Source organism: Chroicocephalus ridibundus, chromosome 4 (genome assembly GCF_963924245.1).
Source record: "Chroicocephalus ridibundus chromosome 4, bChrRid1.1, whole genome shotgun sequence".
NCBI lineage: Eukaryota > Metazoa > Chordata > Aves > Charadriiformes > Laridae > Chroicocephalus > Chroicocephalus ridibundus.
Window position 1 is genome coordinate 74,797,909 of NC_086287.1, and position 15,740 is coordinate 74,813,648.

Below are 15,740 nucleotides of genomic sequence, written 5' to 3' on the forward strand. Positions count from 1 at the left end.
TTATCATTTACTCGAAAGTAAAATCAATGGAAACTATCTGCTCCAAGGGAGCCCACAAAGATGAAAACTGGGCATCTTTTACAAACTAAAAAGAACCTGCAATTCAAGTATTTCTTGGTATCCCTCAACCATACCAAAGTAACTTAATAGTACAATTTTAATACTCCTCACACTCTCAGCCTCACCACCATTCCCAAGTACAACCACCAGCGGCAATGGCACTGCTTTTGTCTGTCTGGACAAGTGATTTAAAAGCACCGCATGATGATTCATTCAGACGCATGCAATTAGAAACTGATCCCTACTGCCTGGGTGCCAGGACAAACCCTAACAGCCAGCATCCAGGAATGGAGAATTTCACAAGCACTCCCCACCCACTTCTGGAAAGCTGGGAGCTGCTGGGGGAGGCAGAGATCATATTTGCACTGAGTTGTTAATCAGGTGAGATAGCGGAGACTGGATTTGTTTGAACAGATTAGCGTGTCACCGAGATGAAGGGGAACAGGGAGGGGGCGGTGGTGGAAATAAGCAGTTTCATGCCCTGCAATGCAGCACAGAACATCTTTCCAGTGTTCACTTGCGATAACTCAGGTGCACCCCTGCCAGAAGCAGCCTCTGTTGGCAGACACTGACCAGAACAGCCACACTCCCGTACAGTTAAGAACTGATCAAATCCTCCAGGAGCAGTGACTGCAAGAACAGCACAGACTTCAGCTTGATTTGATCTGATCCGGTCCACTTCCTCTTTTCATTACCAACGAGATAAAAAGCTGGGAGCGTAAGAAGGCACTAACTTCTCAGAGCACTGAAACCAAAAGCATGGAGAATCAGTGCACTATAAAACTGCTCCCAAACCTGCACTTTTTCGCCATAAACTCCCCATCAATACCATATGAGGTCTGTCACGTAAATTTGCCGTTGTAGGACAATTGCAACAGCTCTGTGAGATTGAACTGAATCCAGCAAATATAGAATAAACTAGTTATTTTGGAGCAAGTTAAACTACCTGTGATGATAACCAAGCACTGGAAGTGACAGCTCGAAACTAGAGAGCCAACACTAAACAGCTTTTTCTAAGTCACAGAATTCAAACATTTAGACCAAGTAACAGCACGAACAACTTTGTCTCCACCCTGACAGAATTTACTGCATTCAAGAGACTGCAGTCTGACTCTTAATGCTGCTGTGCAAGATTGAAACTGCTACCACAGTAACAAGCAGAGCAATGGCAGATTTTCATGTCTGGCTGGGGAAGGAGCAATAACTGACACCTAAGGGAAAGAAAATACATCAGAAATTAAACTAACTTCTGTGAAACCAAATCGACCTTGGGCTAAAAGCCAGGACTGAAAAGGCTCCTCTGTAAAACAACTTTGATGACTTATCAATAGAAACTGCTGCATTAGACTATTCCGTTAAACCCCAGTTTAATGTTTCCCCAACACTTAAAACCACAAATAAATGCTATATATTGTGCAAGTTGACTGGATTTAAGCCAAAAAGAAACCAGAAGAGATAATGACAAGTTTCTTAAATCTATTTGGACTGGTTATAAATGACGATTTATTACCTCAAAAACACTAAAAACTCCTCAATAGCACTACAATGCTATCTAATGAAGAATGCTGTAGCTATTAAGACTCCAACTATGGCCCCAATGAATGTCATCTAATCAATTAACTTTGAGACACAGACTAAAAAATTTAGATTTTTACGGTGCTTTGAAAAAAAGAAAGGAGGAAGACTTCACAGGAGAGGAGGAAAGCCTCACCCACGACATTTAGAACAGCTGACGGACCAATACAGTTCCACAAGTTGCAAAGAGATTCTTCAAAATAGGAAGTGAAGAGGAAGAAATCCAGCATTGCCCTCTTGCAGAGGCTCCTGCCCCAGAGCGCTCAAGAGATTCAGTCTGACGATTTGGGATCAGCTTCTTTTGGAAGGAAGATACAAGAACACACTAGTAAGATAAAGTGGGCAATTCTTTACTTGCTGCAGCTGAGATCTGAGGCAAAAGTGCTTTTTCAACAGGCTCCAAGCCTGGGCTGCTACAGATAGCATAACAGCTTCTGTCTACTAAGCTCAACATGAATAAGTAAAAGGCCCATTCTGCAGGCCTGGGGAATTCTGTATGAACAGCAGCAATAATACCTAGCTCTTGCACGATGCTTTGCATAAGCAGGCATCCAGACATTTCAGAGAGGAAATCAGCAGTATAATCCCCATGTTACAGACAGGGAAACTGATTAAGAAATGCAGAGATGGAAATGAAAGAGCAGGTGGCCAAATTTTTGTTTGTTAATAAGGAAAGAACAATGACATTTATAGGATATTAGTTAAACACTGAAATAAGTTGCCTTCTAAAGATGCAGATGCTCTGTCCCTGGAGCTTTTTAAGAGTAGGACAGACATAAAGCAGAAATGGTGCAGACCTACTGGTCCCTCACCAGGGGCAGAGACACATCATTGAGGTCAACCCTTGAGATCTCCTCCTGCCTTGTTTTTCCATGTTCCACAAGTGGAAGTGATCAAGCACAACCCAAATCTGCTGCATATTTCCAGCAGATTCCCCTCTAGTATGTAAAGCACAATAATAAATGCTTAATCAAACCTAGTAAAGGGAAAACTACCATACCCTAGCTACACTAGAAACATGAAATCAGCATAGGCCAGCTTAAAAACAAGCACCTAAAAGCTCCAAGCTATACTTGGTATTCCATCTGGTACAACAGCCCGTTCCCCGAGCAACAAAAGGCTGATGCAGGAAAATCCGAAATAGGCCACACAACAGTTTTCCAAACTTATTGTTTCTTTTACCGCCCACCAATTAATCCTCCCCTGCCTCCCATAAAGACCTGTATGTTTTGTTCTTCATCTCATCTGTAGGCAGGCATGCAAAAGCAAACTCTTTTTATGATCTCAAAGAACTCTTACAGTACATACATTGAACAAAAACGTTTTTCAAAGTTTTAAAGGCAATAACATTCAGTTATTTGCTCTTGCACTGGGAGAAAGGACAAAAAAGGGCACACAACTCTTCTCTGTCCTGTTCACTATTTAACCTGGAACCGAAAAGTAGGCATTTTAAATTATTTCTTCCAATATCTACTATCACACATTTGTCAACACTGCCTTTTATCTGCCATCTGACTTTCAAGTTCCTCACAGAGGTCTCAGGTCTCCACTATCCTGAATAGCTGACTCGGCTGGCAGTTTTGCCATCTCATCACTCTCCCTCCTTTCAGAAAACTTAGTGCTTATTTTAAGCACCTGACTCTCAGCCAACTCAGCAGGGCACTAACTTCCATGGGGTGGCAAACCAACACTCATTAACTAGAGCATTTAGTTTGGTATTTGAAATTCCTTACATGAAAACCCAGATCCTCCACTGAAGTTCCTGATATTATCACTAGAGGAACATCACAGTTTTAGATGACAGAATCACAAGCAGTTTCAAAGATTTTACTATTTGTAAGCCCCTAGTTTTCCCAAGGAGTAGGAAACCCTTTTAGACAGAAAAGTGAACAGCAGTAAAGCACACAGGAACTGGCTTTTCTTTGTGAGCCTCACCTTAGCTGTCTATGACCTAACTCCTGTCCCGTAAGACAACATGACCAAATCAAAGGAGAAGGGAAGGAGCCCTTGTTTGCAGTTGGACTTTAATCCAATCCCTTCCACTCTTAACATATTTTGGTTTAGAATAATGCTGGGACACAGATGGCACCCAGCACTCCACAGCAGTTACTAACTACCGATATTGGGTCCATTCACTGCTCAAGTTTTAACACAAAGGCAGTTCAAAAAATCATTTCACAGAAGTTTGGCTATTGCCTACAGTTGGGACCAAACAGCACGTTACATACTCTGTACAATTTGTACACTTTATGATGGCTCTGGGAAAATCAAAACCAAAACAGGGACTGAATCTTGCTTAGGAGGGACTATCAAAATAGCATTCTTTAGGTACAGAAATACAGTTCTACATTATCACAGAGTGGCTCATGTTGGAAGGGACCTTAAAGACCAGCTAGTTCCAACCCCCCTGCCCTGGGTAGGGACACCTCCCACTAGACCAGGCTACTCAAAGCCTCATCCAGCCTGGCCTTGAAGCATTATCATTATCACCTGTTTTGCACCAGAATTCAGCACTACTGTTGGTAGAGAGGACTTGTGAGCTGGGGTAGGGGGAAAGGGCTAGTCATCATTCTCATTCAAGAATAGCCTGAAGGGTCCATATTAAGCATATAAAAATAGCTATTCTATCCTGCATCAAACTTACTGACCTGAAAAACATGAGTCCCAAGTATCATATATGGTTTCTTCTACATATATGGTACCTTCTCGATTCAAAAGTCTTCTATATCCTGCCAGACATATATGAAAACAATGCTTGGCAACTACAAGAGCTTACCAAAACCTGCTGTGAAACAGAAGTTGAGCCAGGGGCTGTGTAGAGAACTCTTGTGCCTTTCAGGAGCTCCCACAACCAGGTCCTTGGCAGCTCTTCCCCTACTCAGGAACCAACCAGTAACCCCACCGTGGCAAGGAATGCCTTTCCCATCCCGTCCCCCCCCCTCCCAACTTGAAATAGAGAGGCCAAACCACATGCATACACAGACCCACTCTCCTGACACCTCCCCATTCAAACAATGAGCTTCTGCTTCCTGAAGCACCAACACGGCACCTTGATCAAACGCTAAGCTGCCCCTCTACACCTGAGCTTTGCACTGCCGACCAGCACAAACCAGCTCGGATGAAAAAACCACATCTCACAGGCACAAAGCCTGCCCCGCTGCTTTAACGCGAGTTATTTTTCGAGCAGAGATACACAGAAATCCCCGAGAAGCCCCAGAAAAGGCCCACGAGGAGGCCTGCGGGTGCTCCCCACCAGCCTCCCGCCGCTGCGGCCTGCACTGCGGCTGGGGGGACTCCTCAGGGAGGGCCAGGGCCCGGAGCTGCTCACGCCCTGCCTCAGGCAGCCACCTCCCTGAGGTGGCCCTCCTCAGGGGAGGCCCCGCCGCAGGGCCCGCCCGGCGGCCACAGGGAGGACTCCCCGGGCGGAATGAGGTGGGGGGAGGTCAGAAGTCACCCCAACCCGCTGAGGGAGGGGAAGCCATGACAGGCCCGCGAGGCGCCCTCACCTACCCGCCGCTCCAGCCGCCCGCCTGCCCTCCCCGCGCCGCCCGCCCCTATTGGCCGCCTTCACCCACGTCTCCGCACTCCCATTGGCCCAGCCGCCGCGCTTCCCCGCGCCGCGCGCTCCCATTGGCCCAGCCGCCGCCCGTCCCGGCGCGCCGGCTCCCGCCCCCTCGCGACAACAGCTTTATTGAGGCGCTGGGAGGCGGACACGGGACAGCGTGTTGCGGGGGCGGGGGGGGCGGGCTGCCTTCAGACACCACGGGTTCGAGGCTGCCCCCCGCCTTCTCCGCCCCGTGTGCTCGGCGCTGCGCACGCCGCGTAGCGGTGAAGTCACCACAACAAAAAAAAAAAAAAAAAAAAGAGAAATACGGGAAGATATAAAGTGCATGCGGTTTTTCTTTTCTGTCCTCCCTCTCCCTTCATAGTCACTGCTAACTCATGCTGGCAAAGCCCATCCAAGAGCTGATTCCTTGGAAGATAAAACGAGCATAACGAATTCGTCTTTCTTTTCCCTCCCATGGCCAAATGCACCAGCAAACCAATGCACAGCCAGCGGGTGCTGTCTCCATCGCCAGTGGAAGGGTCTCTGGAAGGTGCACAGGGATACACCGCGTTTGATCCCCTCGCAGGCACGCACGCATGATGGCGGTGGGGCAGGATGTTGGCACAAGCATTACAGCAGTGTTATGTTTGAGGAACCCACAACAATTTGTTGCCATTTTAACAATTATTCTCTCACCCAATGAGCCCTCCCCACCCAGGAAGGGGAGTTGGGAAAAAACAGGGAAAAACAAGGGCTGAAATATAAACAGATTTAATAAAATAAGACTAGATAATTAACATGAATATCACTAAAGAACCAGTATCGATCCCGATACCAATATAAACCACACGAGGACTATTCCCAGCCCGTTCCCCAGCAGAAGCCATGCACTCCCCGCAGGGACAGCCAATGTGGGACCCTGCGAGCGCTGCAGCTGCGGGAGGAAGGGAAGGGCTCAGGGCTGCGGCACCGGGGCGAGGAGTGCTCAGGATGGCAGCCATCAGGGGAGAGAGTGACTACACAGCAAACTTTCTGATTTCTATGGAATGTGCCGTTCATGCCCGGGTCTTGCTCATAGAATGGTTTGAGTTGGAAGGGACCTTAAAGCCCACCCAGTGCCACCCCCTGCCCTGGGCAGGGACACCTCCCACCACACCACGTTGCTCAGAGCCCCGTCCAGCCTGGCCTTGAACCCCTCCAGGGATGGGGCAGCCACAGCTTCTCTGGGCAACCTGGGCCAGGGGCTCACCACCCTCACAGCAAACAATTTCTTCCCAATATCTCAGCTAAATCTCCCCTCTTTCAGTTTCAAAACGTTCCCCCTCGTCCCATGGCTCCCCTCCCTGCTCCAGAGTCCCTCCCCATCTCTCCTGGAGCCCCTTTAGGGCCTGGCAGGGGCTGGAAGGTCTCCCCGGAGCCTTCTCTTCTCCAGGCTGAACCCCCCCAGCTCTCTCAGCCTGTCCTCCCAGCAGAGGGGCTCCAGCCCTCCCAGCATCTCCGGGGCCTCCTCTGGCCCCGCTCCAACAGCTCCGTGTCCTTCTGCTGTTGGTGCCCCAGCGCTGGAGGCAGCACTGCAGGGGAGTCTCACAGAGCCGAGCAGAGGGGCAGAATCCCCCCCTCGCCCTGCTGCCCACGCTGCTGGGGATGCAGCCCAGGCTGCGGGGGGTTTCTGGGCTGCCAGAGGACATTGCCGGCTCGTGTTGAGCTTCTCCTCCACCAACACCCCCAAGTCCTTCTCCTCAGGGCTGCCTTCCTTAAGGCTTGTTTTAATGGGGCTCCCTTTTGCCCAGCTCTCTCCACATCCCAAGCCCATTCTCCCCATGCAGAGCGATTCCTGATGAGGAAATCCCAAGCACCACGGCCCAGCTGCAGCGACCTGCTCGGATCCCTCATACCCAGCAAGGGAAATGGCTGCAGCACCACCATTTCCTACAGCCCTTCAAATCCCAATGGATTCCCCCATTAATACAGCTTCTACATACAAAAGTTTTCCAGATTTACCAGCAATTACCATGCCTGAGGCAGCCCCGAGCCCAGGGGCTGCAGTCCCTCCCCCGCTAATTGCTGCTACAATTCGGGGGGTCAGGGTGCGTCCCTGCCTGTCAATTCATGGCCCTGATGCACTGAAATCTGCCCTCACCAGGATGCGCTCGGGCAAATTCCATCCCAGCCTGCCCCGACGCCACAATACGGACTTTCCCAAGGGTATCTCCTTGCCTGGAGGACGACAAGCACCAAGACACGACTTTCCTCGGAAGTTTTCTTTTCCTTGCCTCACTAAATACAAGTCTTTTCAAGCCTTCATTCATCATCTCCTGCCACTTCAGTATTTCCCAGTCACAAGCATCAGTTGGGGCATATAAAACACCCAAGGTGGCTCTGAAACGTAGCTACCCGGGGAGCCACCCGCCTGGATGGTCTGCCCGTGCCCCAGCCACCCGGATTGGGAACATCTTGGGCATGTGGCAGAGATTTAGGACCACATCAGAGTGCGGGGTGGCCCATAAGCACTTCTGCTATAAATTCCAGCCCTGCGGGGGCTGCCCCAATTCCACCGGCCCTGCTTCAGGTCTCCGAGGAAGCGAAGGTGACTCGCAGACATTCCAGCTCGGCTGCCTTCCCCAGCAAAAAAAAAAAAATAAAAAAAATAGTGCAAATCCCAAATTCCACCCCCCTCCCCGAAGCGGTTGCATTGCTTTCCCTGCGCCGTGACACTCACCCATTGTTCAGCGGTGGCTAGCAACCCCCAAAAATCAATGTTTTCCCATGCTGGGTGCCTGCCTGGCTCCCTGGAGTCTGTTTTCTTTGTAAATCTGTAGTTTTAACTCTTTCTGATATATTTAGCACTATATGCAGAGACTTGGCACATCTAAAGCGTGTTTTTCACAAATCAGCACGAGCTGATCCGTGCCCTGGGCTCCGCTGCGTTTGGGCTTGGCCCCGGGGCGCCCAGTTACACCCTCCATGGAGCTTCATCCCAAAAATTAGCAGGGAGTGAGTGCTTGTGGCACTGGGGTGTTTGGGACAGCCACTTCGAGGGGTAAACTGGTCCCTGATGGGGTGCCCTGGTGGGATGGGTGTCTTGGTGGGATGGATGCCCTGGTGGGACGGATATCTTGATGGAATGGGTGTCTTGGTGGGATGGATGCCCTGGTGGGATGGGTGACTTGATGGGATGGGTGTCCTGGTGGGGTGGATGCTCTGGTGAGATGGATGCCCTGGTGGGACGGGTGTCCAGACGGGATGGGTGCCTTGGCAGGGTGTCCGTGCCATCCCAGCTTTCCCTGAGCCTGTCCAGGCTCCCGGGGCAGCTTTCCAGCGGCAGCAGGAGGGCGCTGAGCCTCCCGGGAACAAGTGCTGGTGCCCCCCGGGGCGGGCCGGGGGGAGCGGCCGCCCCCGCAGGGCAGGTGACACGGGGGGGGGACACGGGCAGCGGCGGGGACAGCGGGGCCGGACGGGGACAGCGGGGCTGCGGGTCGGCGCTGGCCCGGAGCAGGAGGTGGCAGCAAATCCTTGTGGAAAGGGAGCGGCCGGCAGCGAGCGGCGGCTGCCAGCGCCGGGACCCGCTCCTGCGGGCGGCGGGGGCCGTCCCCTCCCCGCGGGGGACACGGCGTGCTGCCCCCTCTGCACGGGGGACACGGGGGGCTCTGTCGCCTCTGCACAGGGGTCTGTCCCCCCTGCACGGGGTGCGCGGGGTACCTGTCCCCTCTGTACGAGATGCAGGGGGTGCTCTCCCCTCTGTACGGGGTGCCTGTCCCCTCCGCACGGAGGATACGAGGTGCCTGTCCCCTCTCCACGGGGTGCTGTCCCCTCTGCACGGGGTGAATGTCCCCTCTCCACGGAGGACACGGGGGGCCTGTCCCCTCTGCAGGGGGTACACAGGGTGCCTGTCCCCCCTGTACAGGGTATATTTCCCCCCTGCGCTCCGGGCATGTCCCCTCTGCACAGGGTGCCCAGGGTGCCCGTCCCCTCTGCACAGGGCACCTGTCACGCCTGCGCAGGGTGCTCGTCCCCTCTGCACACAGCGGTGTCTGTGCTGGGTGCATTTCCTCTCTGCGCTTGGTGTATTTACTCTCTGCACACGATGTCCGTCCCCTCGTCACAGGGTGCCCAGGGTGCCCGTCCCCTCGCCACAGGGTGCTCAGGGTGCCCATCCCTTTGGCACAGGGAGCCCAGGGTGCCCGTCCCTTCATCACAGGGTGCTCAGAGTGCCTGTTCCCTCATCACAGGGTGCTCTGGATCCCATTCCCTCATCACAGGGTGCCCAGGGTGCCTGTCCCCTCGTCACAGGGTGCTCAGGATGCCCATCCCTTTGGCACAGGGTGCTCAGGGTGCCTCTTCCCTCATCACAGGGTGCTTGGGATGCCCATTCCCTTGTCACAGGCTATGCCAGCACCACCCAGGGCTGTTGTCCCATGTTGCTCAAGCCAGGACAGAGACCCTGGGAGAAATGCAGAGTGTGGCCCTGGGGGCACAGACCAGCCTCGCAGGGCTGATGCAGAGCCAGGAGCGGTGCTGGGCACCACACCCCCAGTGCTGCGCCCCACTGCCAGGCTGGGGGTGCGCCCAGGCCACCCCTCCCCACCTCCCCCGGGCACCCAGGGGAGAGACACCATCACCTCAAACCACCTCTGCCAGCCGAGCTCTGCTCTTCTTCCAGGGGCTGCGTCCTGGTTTGAGCAACACAGGACGAAGTTCTCTTGTAACGCCTGGGAAAACTGCACTTTTAGAAGACTGTAGTGCCTGAATTGGTGATAATATTTACTTTATCGCCAGCTCTGGCATGCGGGTTTCAAGGTCTCAGTGTTTTCGAGGTGCAGGGACAAGGAGGAGCGAGACCTGGGCATTGCCCCAAGCTGCCAACAGGGTTATTTCATGCCATGAACGGCACATTCAGTATAAATTAGGAAGTTTGCTGAGGAGTTCTCTCTCTCTCTCTCCTTCTCCCCACTGATGGCTGCCATCCTGAGCACTCCTCGCCCCGGTGCCGCAGCCCTCAGCCCTTCCCTTCCTCCCGCAGCTGCAGCGCTCGCAGGGTCCCACATTGGCTGTCCCTGCGGGGAGTGCACGGCTTCTGCTGGGGAACGGGCTGGGAATAGTCCTCGTGTGGTTTATGTTGGTATCGGGATCAGTACTGGCCCTTTATATTATTAACGTGAATTATCTAGTCTTATTTTATTAAATCTGCTTATATGTCAACCCTTGGTTTTCCTTGTTTTTTCCCGATTGCCCTTCCTGGGTGGGGAGGGCTCATTGGGTGAGAGAATAATTGTCTAAACGACAATAAATTGTTGTGGGTTCTTCAAACCATAACAGGCTGGACAAAGCACACCGGCCCTCTCTCGCATGAAGCCTTTATTCCCATCACCCCCCTGCTACACGCAGCTGGGTGCAGGCTGAGAGCATCTCACACTTCACTAAAAAGTGGATTTTTTCCGTAGAACACACTCCCGCCAGGACCAGAAAGCCCCCCCCACCTCACTGAGAGCAGCCACAGGCAGAGCCGGGTGCTGGGCACATTCCAGGCCAGCACCTCCCATGGGTGCCTGCACCCATCCTGCCGCTCTTATGGCTTTCCCCCTCCCAAAATCACCCCTGAGGAGGCTGAAAAGGGCATTGAGGATGGGGGGGGCACAGCGGCTGCTGCCAGATGGGGGTGCAGGCAGGACGCCGAGCAGGCAGGGGGTGGAGGTGTGTGCCCACGTCCCACCCTGGCACCCAGCTGGGAACGGGGAGCCGTTGATGCCTGGGGTGCTTCCTGAGAGGGGAAACCCCATCCACGCCCCAGCTTTGTTTCTGCTGCGTGATGCAGGCGCCCGGTCCCTGGAGTGGGGGGGGGGGGGGGGGGTGTCTCATCCTGCAGCCCACCCACTGCATAGGGGCCGTGTCACCCCCACCGCCCCCTCCCCGGCACTCTTGTGCAGCACCTTCCCATGAGATGTATTGTTTTTTTTTTAAATGCATTTAGGGCAAGGCAGGCCCCTGAGCCCCGTCTCCGCACCCAGGCCAGGTTGCGGCAGGCGGCGCTGGGAGGCTGCTTAGGCAAAAGGCAGACGCTAATGCAACGAGGCAACACATTTAAAAGGCAAAAGCGGGTGCTGAGCTGGGTGTTGCTTTTCTCACCAGCGAGGCCAGGTGCTGAGCAGGCCGGGCACACCTTTGGGGAAGGGGCCAGGAGCTCCCCTGGGTATTTGGAGCATCCCAGGAAGGGCCCGAGCATCAGGGGCATTGCCACACACCCCCTTGCGGACACCCCTCCTTGTGCCACCCAGGCGGGCAAAATGGACCGCAAGGGGTATTTGGGTGGCCCCGTTTTGGGGTGACTTTTTAAATTCATCTTGTCCCTGGCCACCAAGGGTTGGAAGGGACATCCCTGCCCAGGCTGAGCTGAGTGCCCCCCCCACCGCCTGGAGAGGGAGGGAAGGGGTGAGGGCCTTGGCAGCGGGGCTGGGAACCTGCCTCCATGGCAGGGCGCACCCAGGGGACACGTACAGGCAGGTAGGGGCAGCCGCCCCAGCCGGCGGCGGAGGCTCCTGTGCATAAAAAGCCACTCTTTCACTTGGCAGAGACTTTCGGAAGCAAAACACGGCCCACACACCTTCCCATCACACCCCCCTCCACCCACACCATGCTCCCAGCACCCACTACCCTGCAGCCACGAGCAGCATTTAACCCACCCAGGGCTTACTCAGGGCTATGGGTGTCTGTCCTGCCTGCCCCAAGCAAGATGCCACCCAAAAACGGGCTGGAAAAGTGTGCTCAGCGGCCATGCCTGGGGCCGGAGGAGCCCAGCACTGCAGCTGGAGGTCCTCGGCATGGGGCAGCATCCCTCTGGGGACAGATCTGCCCTGCATGGGGGTTGGGGTCTGCAAAGTGCAAGCTCTTGGGGGAGGTTTGCCCCTGCCCAGGAGAGAGCCGCGTCCCCACGGGGGTTCACCCGGGTACCTTTCAGCAGCACCTCAGGGCAGGCAAGCTGCCAGCCCACGGCACCCAACCACCCACCGCGCTTCTTCCCACAAGCTCTTCCACCCCGAGGAAGCTGCAGGGTGACGCGGAGACACCTGCCACGAAGCCTGAGAAAGGCTGGAGGCGCCTCCCCCCCAGCCCCCCAGACACATCACCCCTGTCCTCACCAGGGAACCTTAGAGACGCCCAGAGCCCACCCCACATGCAGGATGAGGTCCATCCTCTGTCCTGGGAAACTGCTTTTCCCCCCAGGGAGGTGCAGAGCCCCCTCAGGGAAGGGGGGGCGGGGGGGGGGGGGGCGCGTTTGTGAGCAGCCCGCCACCACCCCAAGGCGATGATCCCCACACAGGAGTCACGAGCGTCAACAGGGCTCAGCTCCAGCCCAACAGCACCACACATACCTCCAGCCAAACTCCTTTATTTCCACCCAGTTTCACCACTGGTAGAGAAGATACAAAATCATGAAAAAAATAGGCATTTTTGTGCCTCCCACCCCCACCCCCCCCCACCCCGTCCCCAAAGCGTGCCGGCTATTTACAGGCGGAGGCGAGCAGCTCAGTGGCAGCAGCTGCACTTGCTGCTGGCCGGCTCCTTGCAGATGCAGCCCTTGGCGCAGTTGCTGCAGGTGGCGGGGCAGCAGGAGCAGCAGCCTGGGGGGGGACACACACATGAGAGTTAGCGGGCGAGTGGGAAGGGATGGGGGTCCCCATGGGGCAGGGGCACCCTGTGGAGAGCAGGGGACACATGCCCCCTTGCCATGGGTAGGGCTGTGATCCCAATGGGGCAGCAGTTGGGGGTCCTACAGGGCAGGGGCACCCTCCCAGAAGGGCAGGAGGGGGGTCTCCAGGGGACAGGAGAAGAGGGAAGGATCCCCATGAGGGTCCTACAGGGCAGGGACAGCCCCCCCAAAGGGCAGCGGGGCGGGGAGGAGGTGGGCAGGGAGTGTCTCTAGGGGACAAGGGAAGGATCTTCATGGGGGTCCACAGGGCAGGAGCACCCCCCTGGGGGAGTGGTGGGGTCTCCATAGGGAGCCCTATGGGGCAAGGAAGCGTTTCTCTATGGGGCAAGGGTTGGGAGGTCCCACGGAGGTCCTGCAGGGCAAGGAGGGGTACCCCTAGGGACAGGGACACCCCACCAAAGTGGAGCTGGGGGGGGGGGTGTCTCCAGGGGGCAGGGGAAGAGGGAAGGAGTCTCATGAGGGCAGGGGACACCCCTATAGAGAACCCTAGAGTTTCTCTATGGGGCAAGGGTTTGGAGGTCCCATGGAGGTCCTGCAGGGCAAGAAGGGGGTTCCCCTATGGGACAGGGAAGTCCCCATGGCAGTCCAACAGGGAAAGGACGGGCCCCCCCTGTGGGGCAGGGAGGTCCCCACGGGGGTCCTGCAGGACAAGGACAGGTTCCCCTCGGGACAAGCTGTGCCCCCCCCGGGCCGAGCCCCCCCCACTCACTCTTGCGGCAGCTCCGACAGCGGCAGTTCTTGCACTTGCAGGACCCGGCGCAGGAGCAGGAGTCACCTGAGGAGCCGGGGGAAGAGCGGCCGTTAGCCGGGACGCGACGGGACGGGGGCGGCCGGGACGGGACGGGACACTCACCGGCGGCACACGTGCAGTCCTGGGGGTCCATGGCTTGGCTTGGCTTGGCTTGGCTCGGTTCGGTTCGGCTGAGCAAGCTGGTCTGTGCTGGCAGCGGTAGGGCAAGCGCCGGCCGCCCGCACTTTATGCGGCGGCGGAGCGGGGCGGTGCTCGGCGCTGCGCACGGCGGGGCGGGGCCGTGCTCACCCCGGCGCCGTGCCGTGCTCACCATGGCGCCGTGCCACGGGGCCGTGCTCACCCCCGCGCCGTGCCGTGCTCACCATGGGGCCGTGCTCACCATGGGGCCGTGCCCTGGGGCCGTGCTCAACCCGGGACCGTGCCGTGCTCACCATGGCGCCGTGCCACGGGGCCGTGCTCACCCCGGGACCGTGCCGTGCTCACCATGGGGCCGTGCCACGGGGCCGTGCTCACCCCGGGGACGTGCCGTCCTCACCCCGGGTCATCGCCCCGACCCCCCCCCCCACCCCCCCCCACCCCCCCCGCGCCATGCTCCCAGCCCGGGGTTCCCACCCGCACCCCCATGTGCTGCCTCCCGGGGCGGGGTGGGGGGTGGTGGTACCAAGATGCTGGAAGATGCCAAGGAAGGGGTGCTTCCCGGCCCCTTCCCAGCCCCATGTGTCCAGAGGTGGGGTGCGGCTGTGCCCCCACCACCCACCCCAAACCCTTGGGGAGCCCACGGGGTGCAGGTGGCTGTCCCTGCAGGTGGGACAGTCTCAGCATCCCGCCAGAGAGCGGGGTGGCCCCAGGGCAGACCCCGTGGGGCTGGGGTGTTCAGCTGGCCCCCCCAGGAGGGGGTGAGCATGGGGGTGCAGTGCCGGGATGCAGCGTGGGAGCGTGGCAGGGGGCTGCTGGGAATCATGGCTTTGTGCCACTGCCGGTGCCGATGGGTTTTCCCCCTTGTCACGGTGTTTACGTGCCAACCGGCTTCCACTGCCCTGCATGTGCCCATGGCCAGTTTGGCACCTGGTAGGGAAACCCGTGGCTGGGCCAGGGACAGGCCGTCCCCATGCCTGCACCCGGGGCTCTTGGTGGCAGTGGGGGTTTTGTTAAAAATGGGGCAAGTCTGGGCTCGGAGCTGGTGCTAAGGACGGGGTCGGTCCCCGTGGTGCCCAGGCCAGCGGGTACTGGGACAAGGAGCAGGTCTGTGGCCCTGGGAGGTTGTGCCAGGGAACGGCTCGTGCTTGTTTGCAAAAACACTGATTTTTTTTTATTTTTTTTTTTCCCCAGCAGTGTTTTACGGGCAGCAGCAGCAGCGAGGGAACATAAGTAGGAGGCTATGTCAGCAGTCGTTGCACTCGCCACTGGCTGAGCGGGGAAGGAGGAGAGGTGAAATCACTGCACACGTGTGGTCTTACTGCACATAAACACGGGTTGTGAAATCGCTTCCTGGACACCGCCCCCCCCAGCACGCTGCTGCCGGCCGGGAGCTCCCCCCAGCTTCGGGGGTGGGCTCTGGCGCAGGGAGGGTTTCCTGTTTAAGAAAAAGGAGACACCCCCCCCCCCGCCACCCGATATGGGGATGTGCACCCCAACACGGGGCTGGACCAGAGACCCCGGGGGAGCATGCAGGGAGGAGGCGACAAGGGAGGCAGAAGACTTCCCAGATTTCTGGGAATCCTGCACGTCACCCATGGAGGGGCTGTCTCAGATCACGGGGTACATGGCCGCAGGCCCCCCGCCACTGCGTACGGGAAGGGGCAGTGCAGCATCCCCGCAGGACTGTGTGCGGAGCTGGGAAGGGAAAAGAGCCCGGAAAATGCCCTATTTCCCAATCGGGGCATTTCCACTGAATAATGAGACAGGGAGGGATGAGCTGTGTGTGCCCTGAGCCGCAGGTTTGCCAAAACGCTGGGGTGCAGGGCATGTGGTGGATAGCAGCGGGGAGAGGGGACCTTGGGGGGGTTTCCTGTGTGTTGCTGGTATTCCCATTTCCTGCGACCAGTGGGAAATGGTTAATCCCGAGGCTGTGCCGGTGCAGGAGGAGAGCCAGGTCTGACTCT

General features: G+C 56.7%; 2 protein-coding genes across 5 annotated transcripts in view; both read right to left on the minus strand.

Annotated features, from left to right (window-relative positions):
* Nucleotides 1-5,188, minus strand: part of NUP93 (nucleoporin 93) — an 81,717-nt gene extending 76,529 nt beyond the window's left edge. Inside the window, exon 1 of one of the 4 annotated variants that reach the window (XM_063334200.1) lies at nt 5,146-5,188. The gene's annotated coding sequence lies outside the window, so the exon portion shown is untranslated. Of the gene's footprint in view, nt 1-4,283; nt 4,353-4,411; nt 4,554-5,141 lie in introns of those variants that run through there. The other 3 variants (XM_063334202.1, XM_063334201.1, XM_063334203.1) reach the window with 3 other exon arrangements.
* Nucleotides 5,189-12,550: 7,362 nt separating this feature from the next.
* LOC134514465 (metallothionein-2) lies at nt 12,551-13,888 on the minus strand. The gene is made up of 3 exons (XM_063332323.1): nt 13,741-13,888; nt 13,597-13,662; nt 12,551-12,798 (listed from the first exon to the last, which is right to left on the minus strand). The coding sequence occupies exons 1-3, from the start codon at nt 13,769-13,771 to the stop codon at nt 12,704-12,706; spliced, it is 192 nt and encodes a 63-aa protein (XP_063188393.1). The 5' UTR covers nt 13,772-13,888; the 3' UTR covers nt 12,551-12,703.
* Between the last annotated feature and the right edge of the window lie 1,852 nt (nt 13,889-15,740).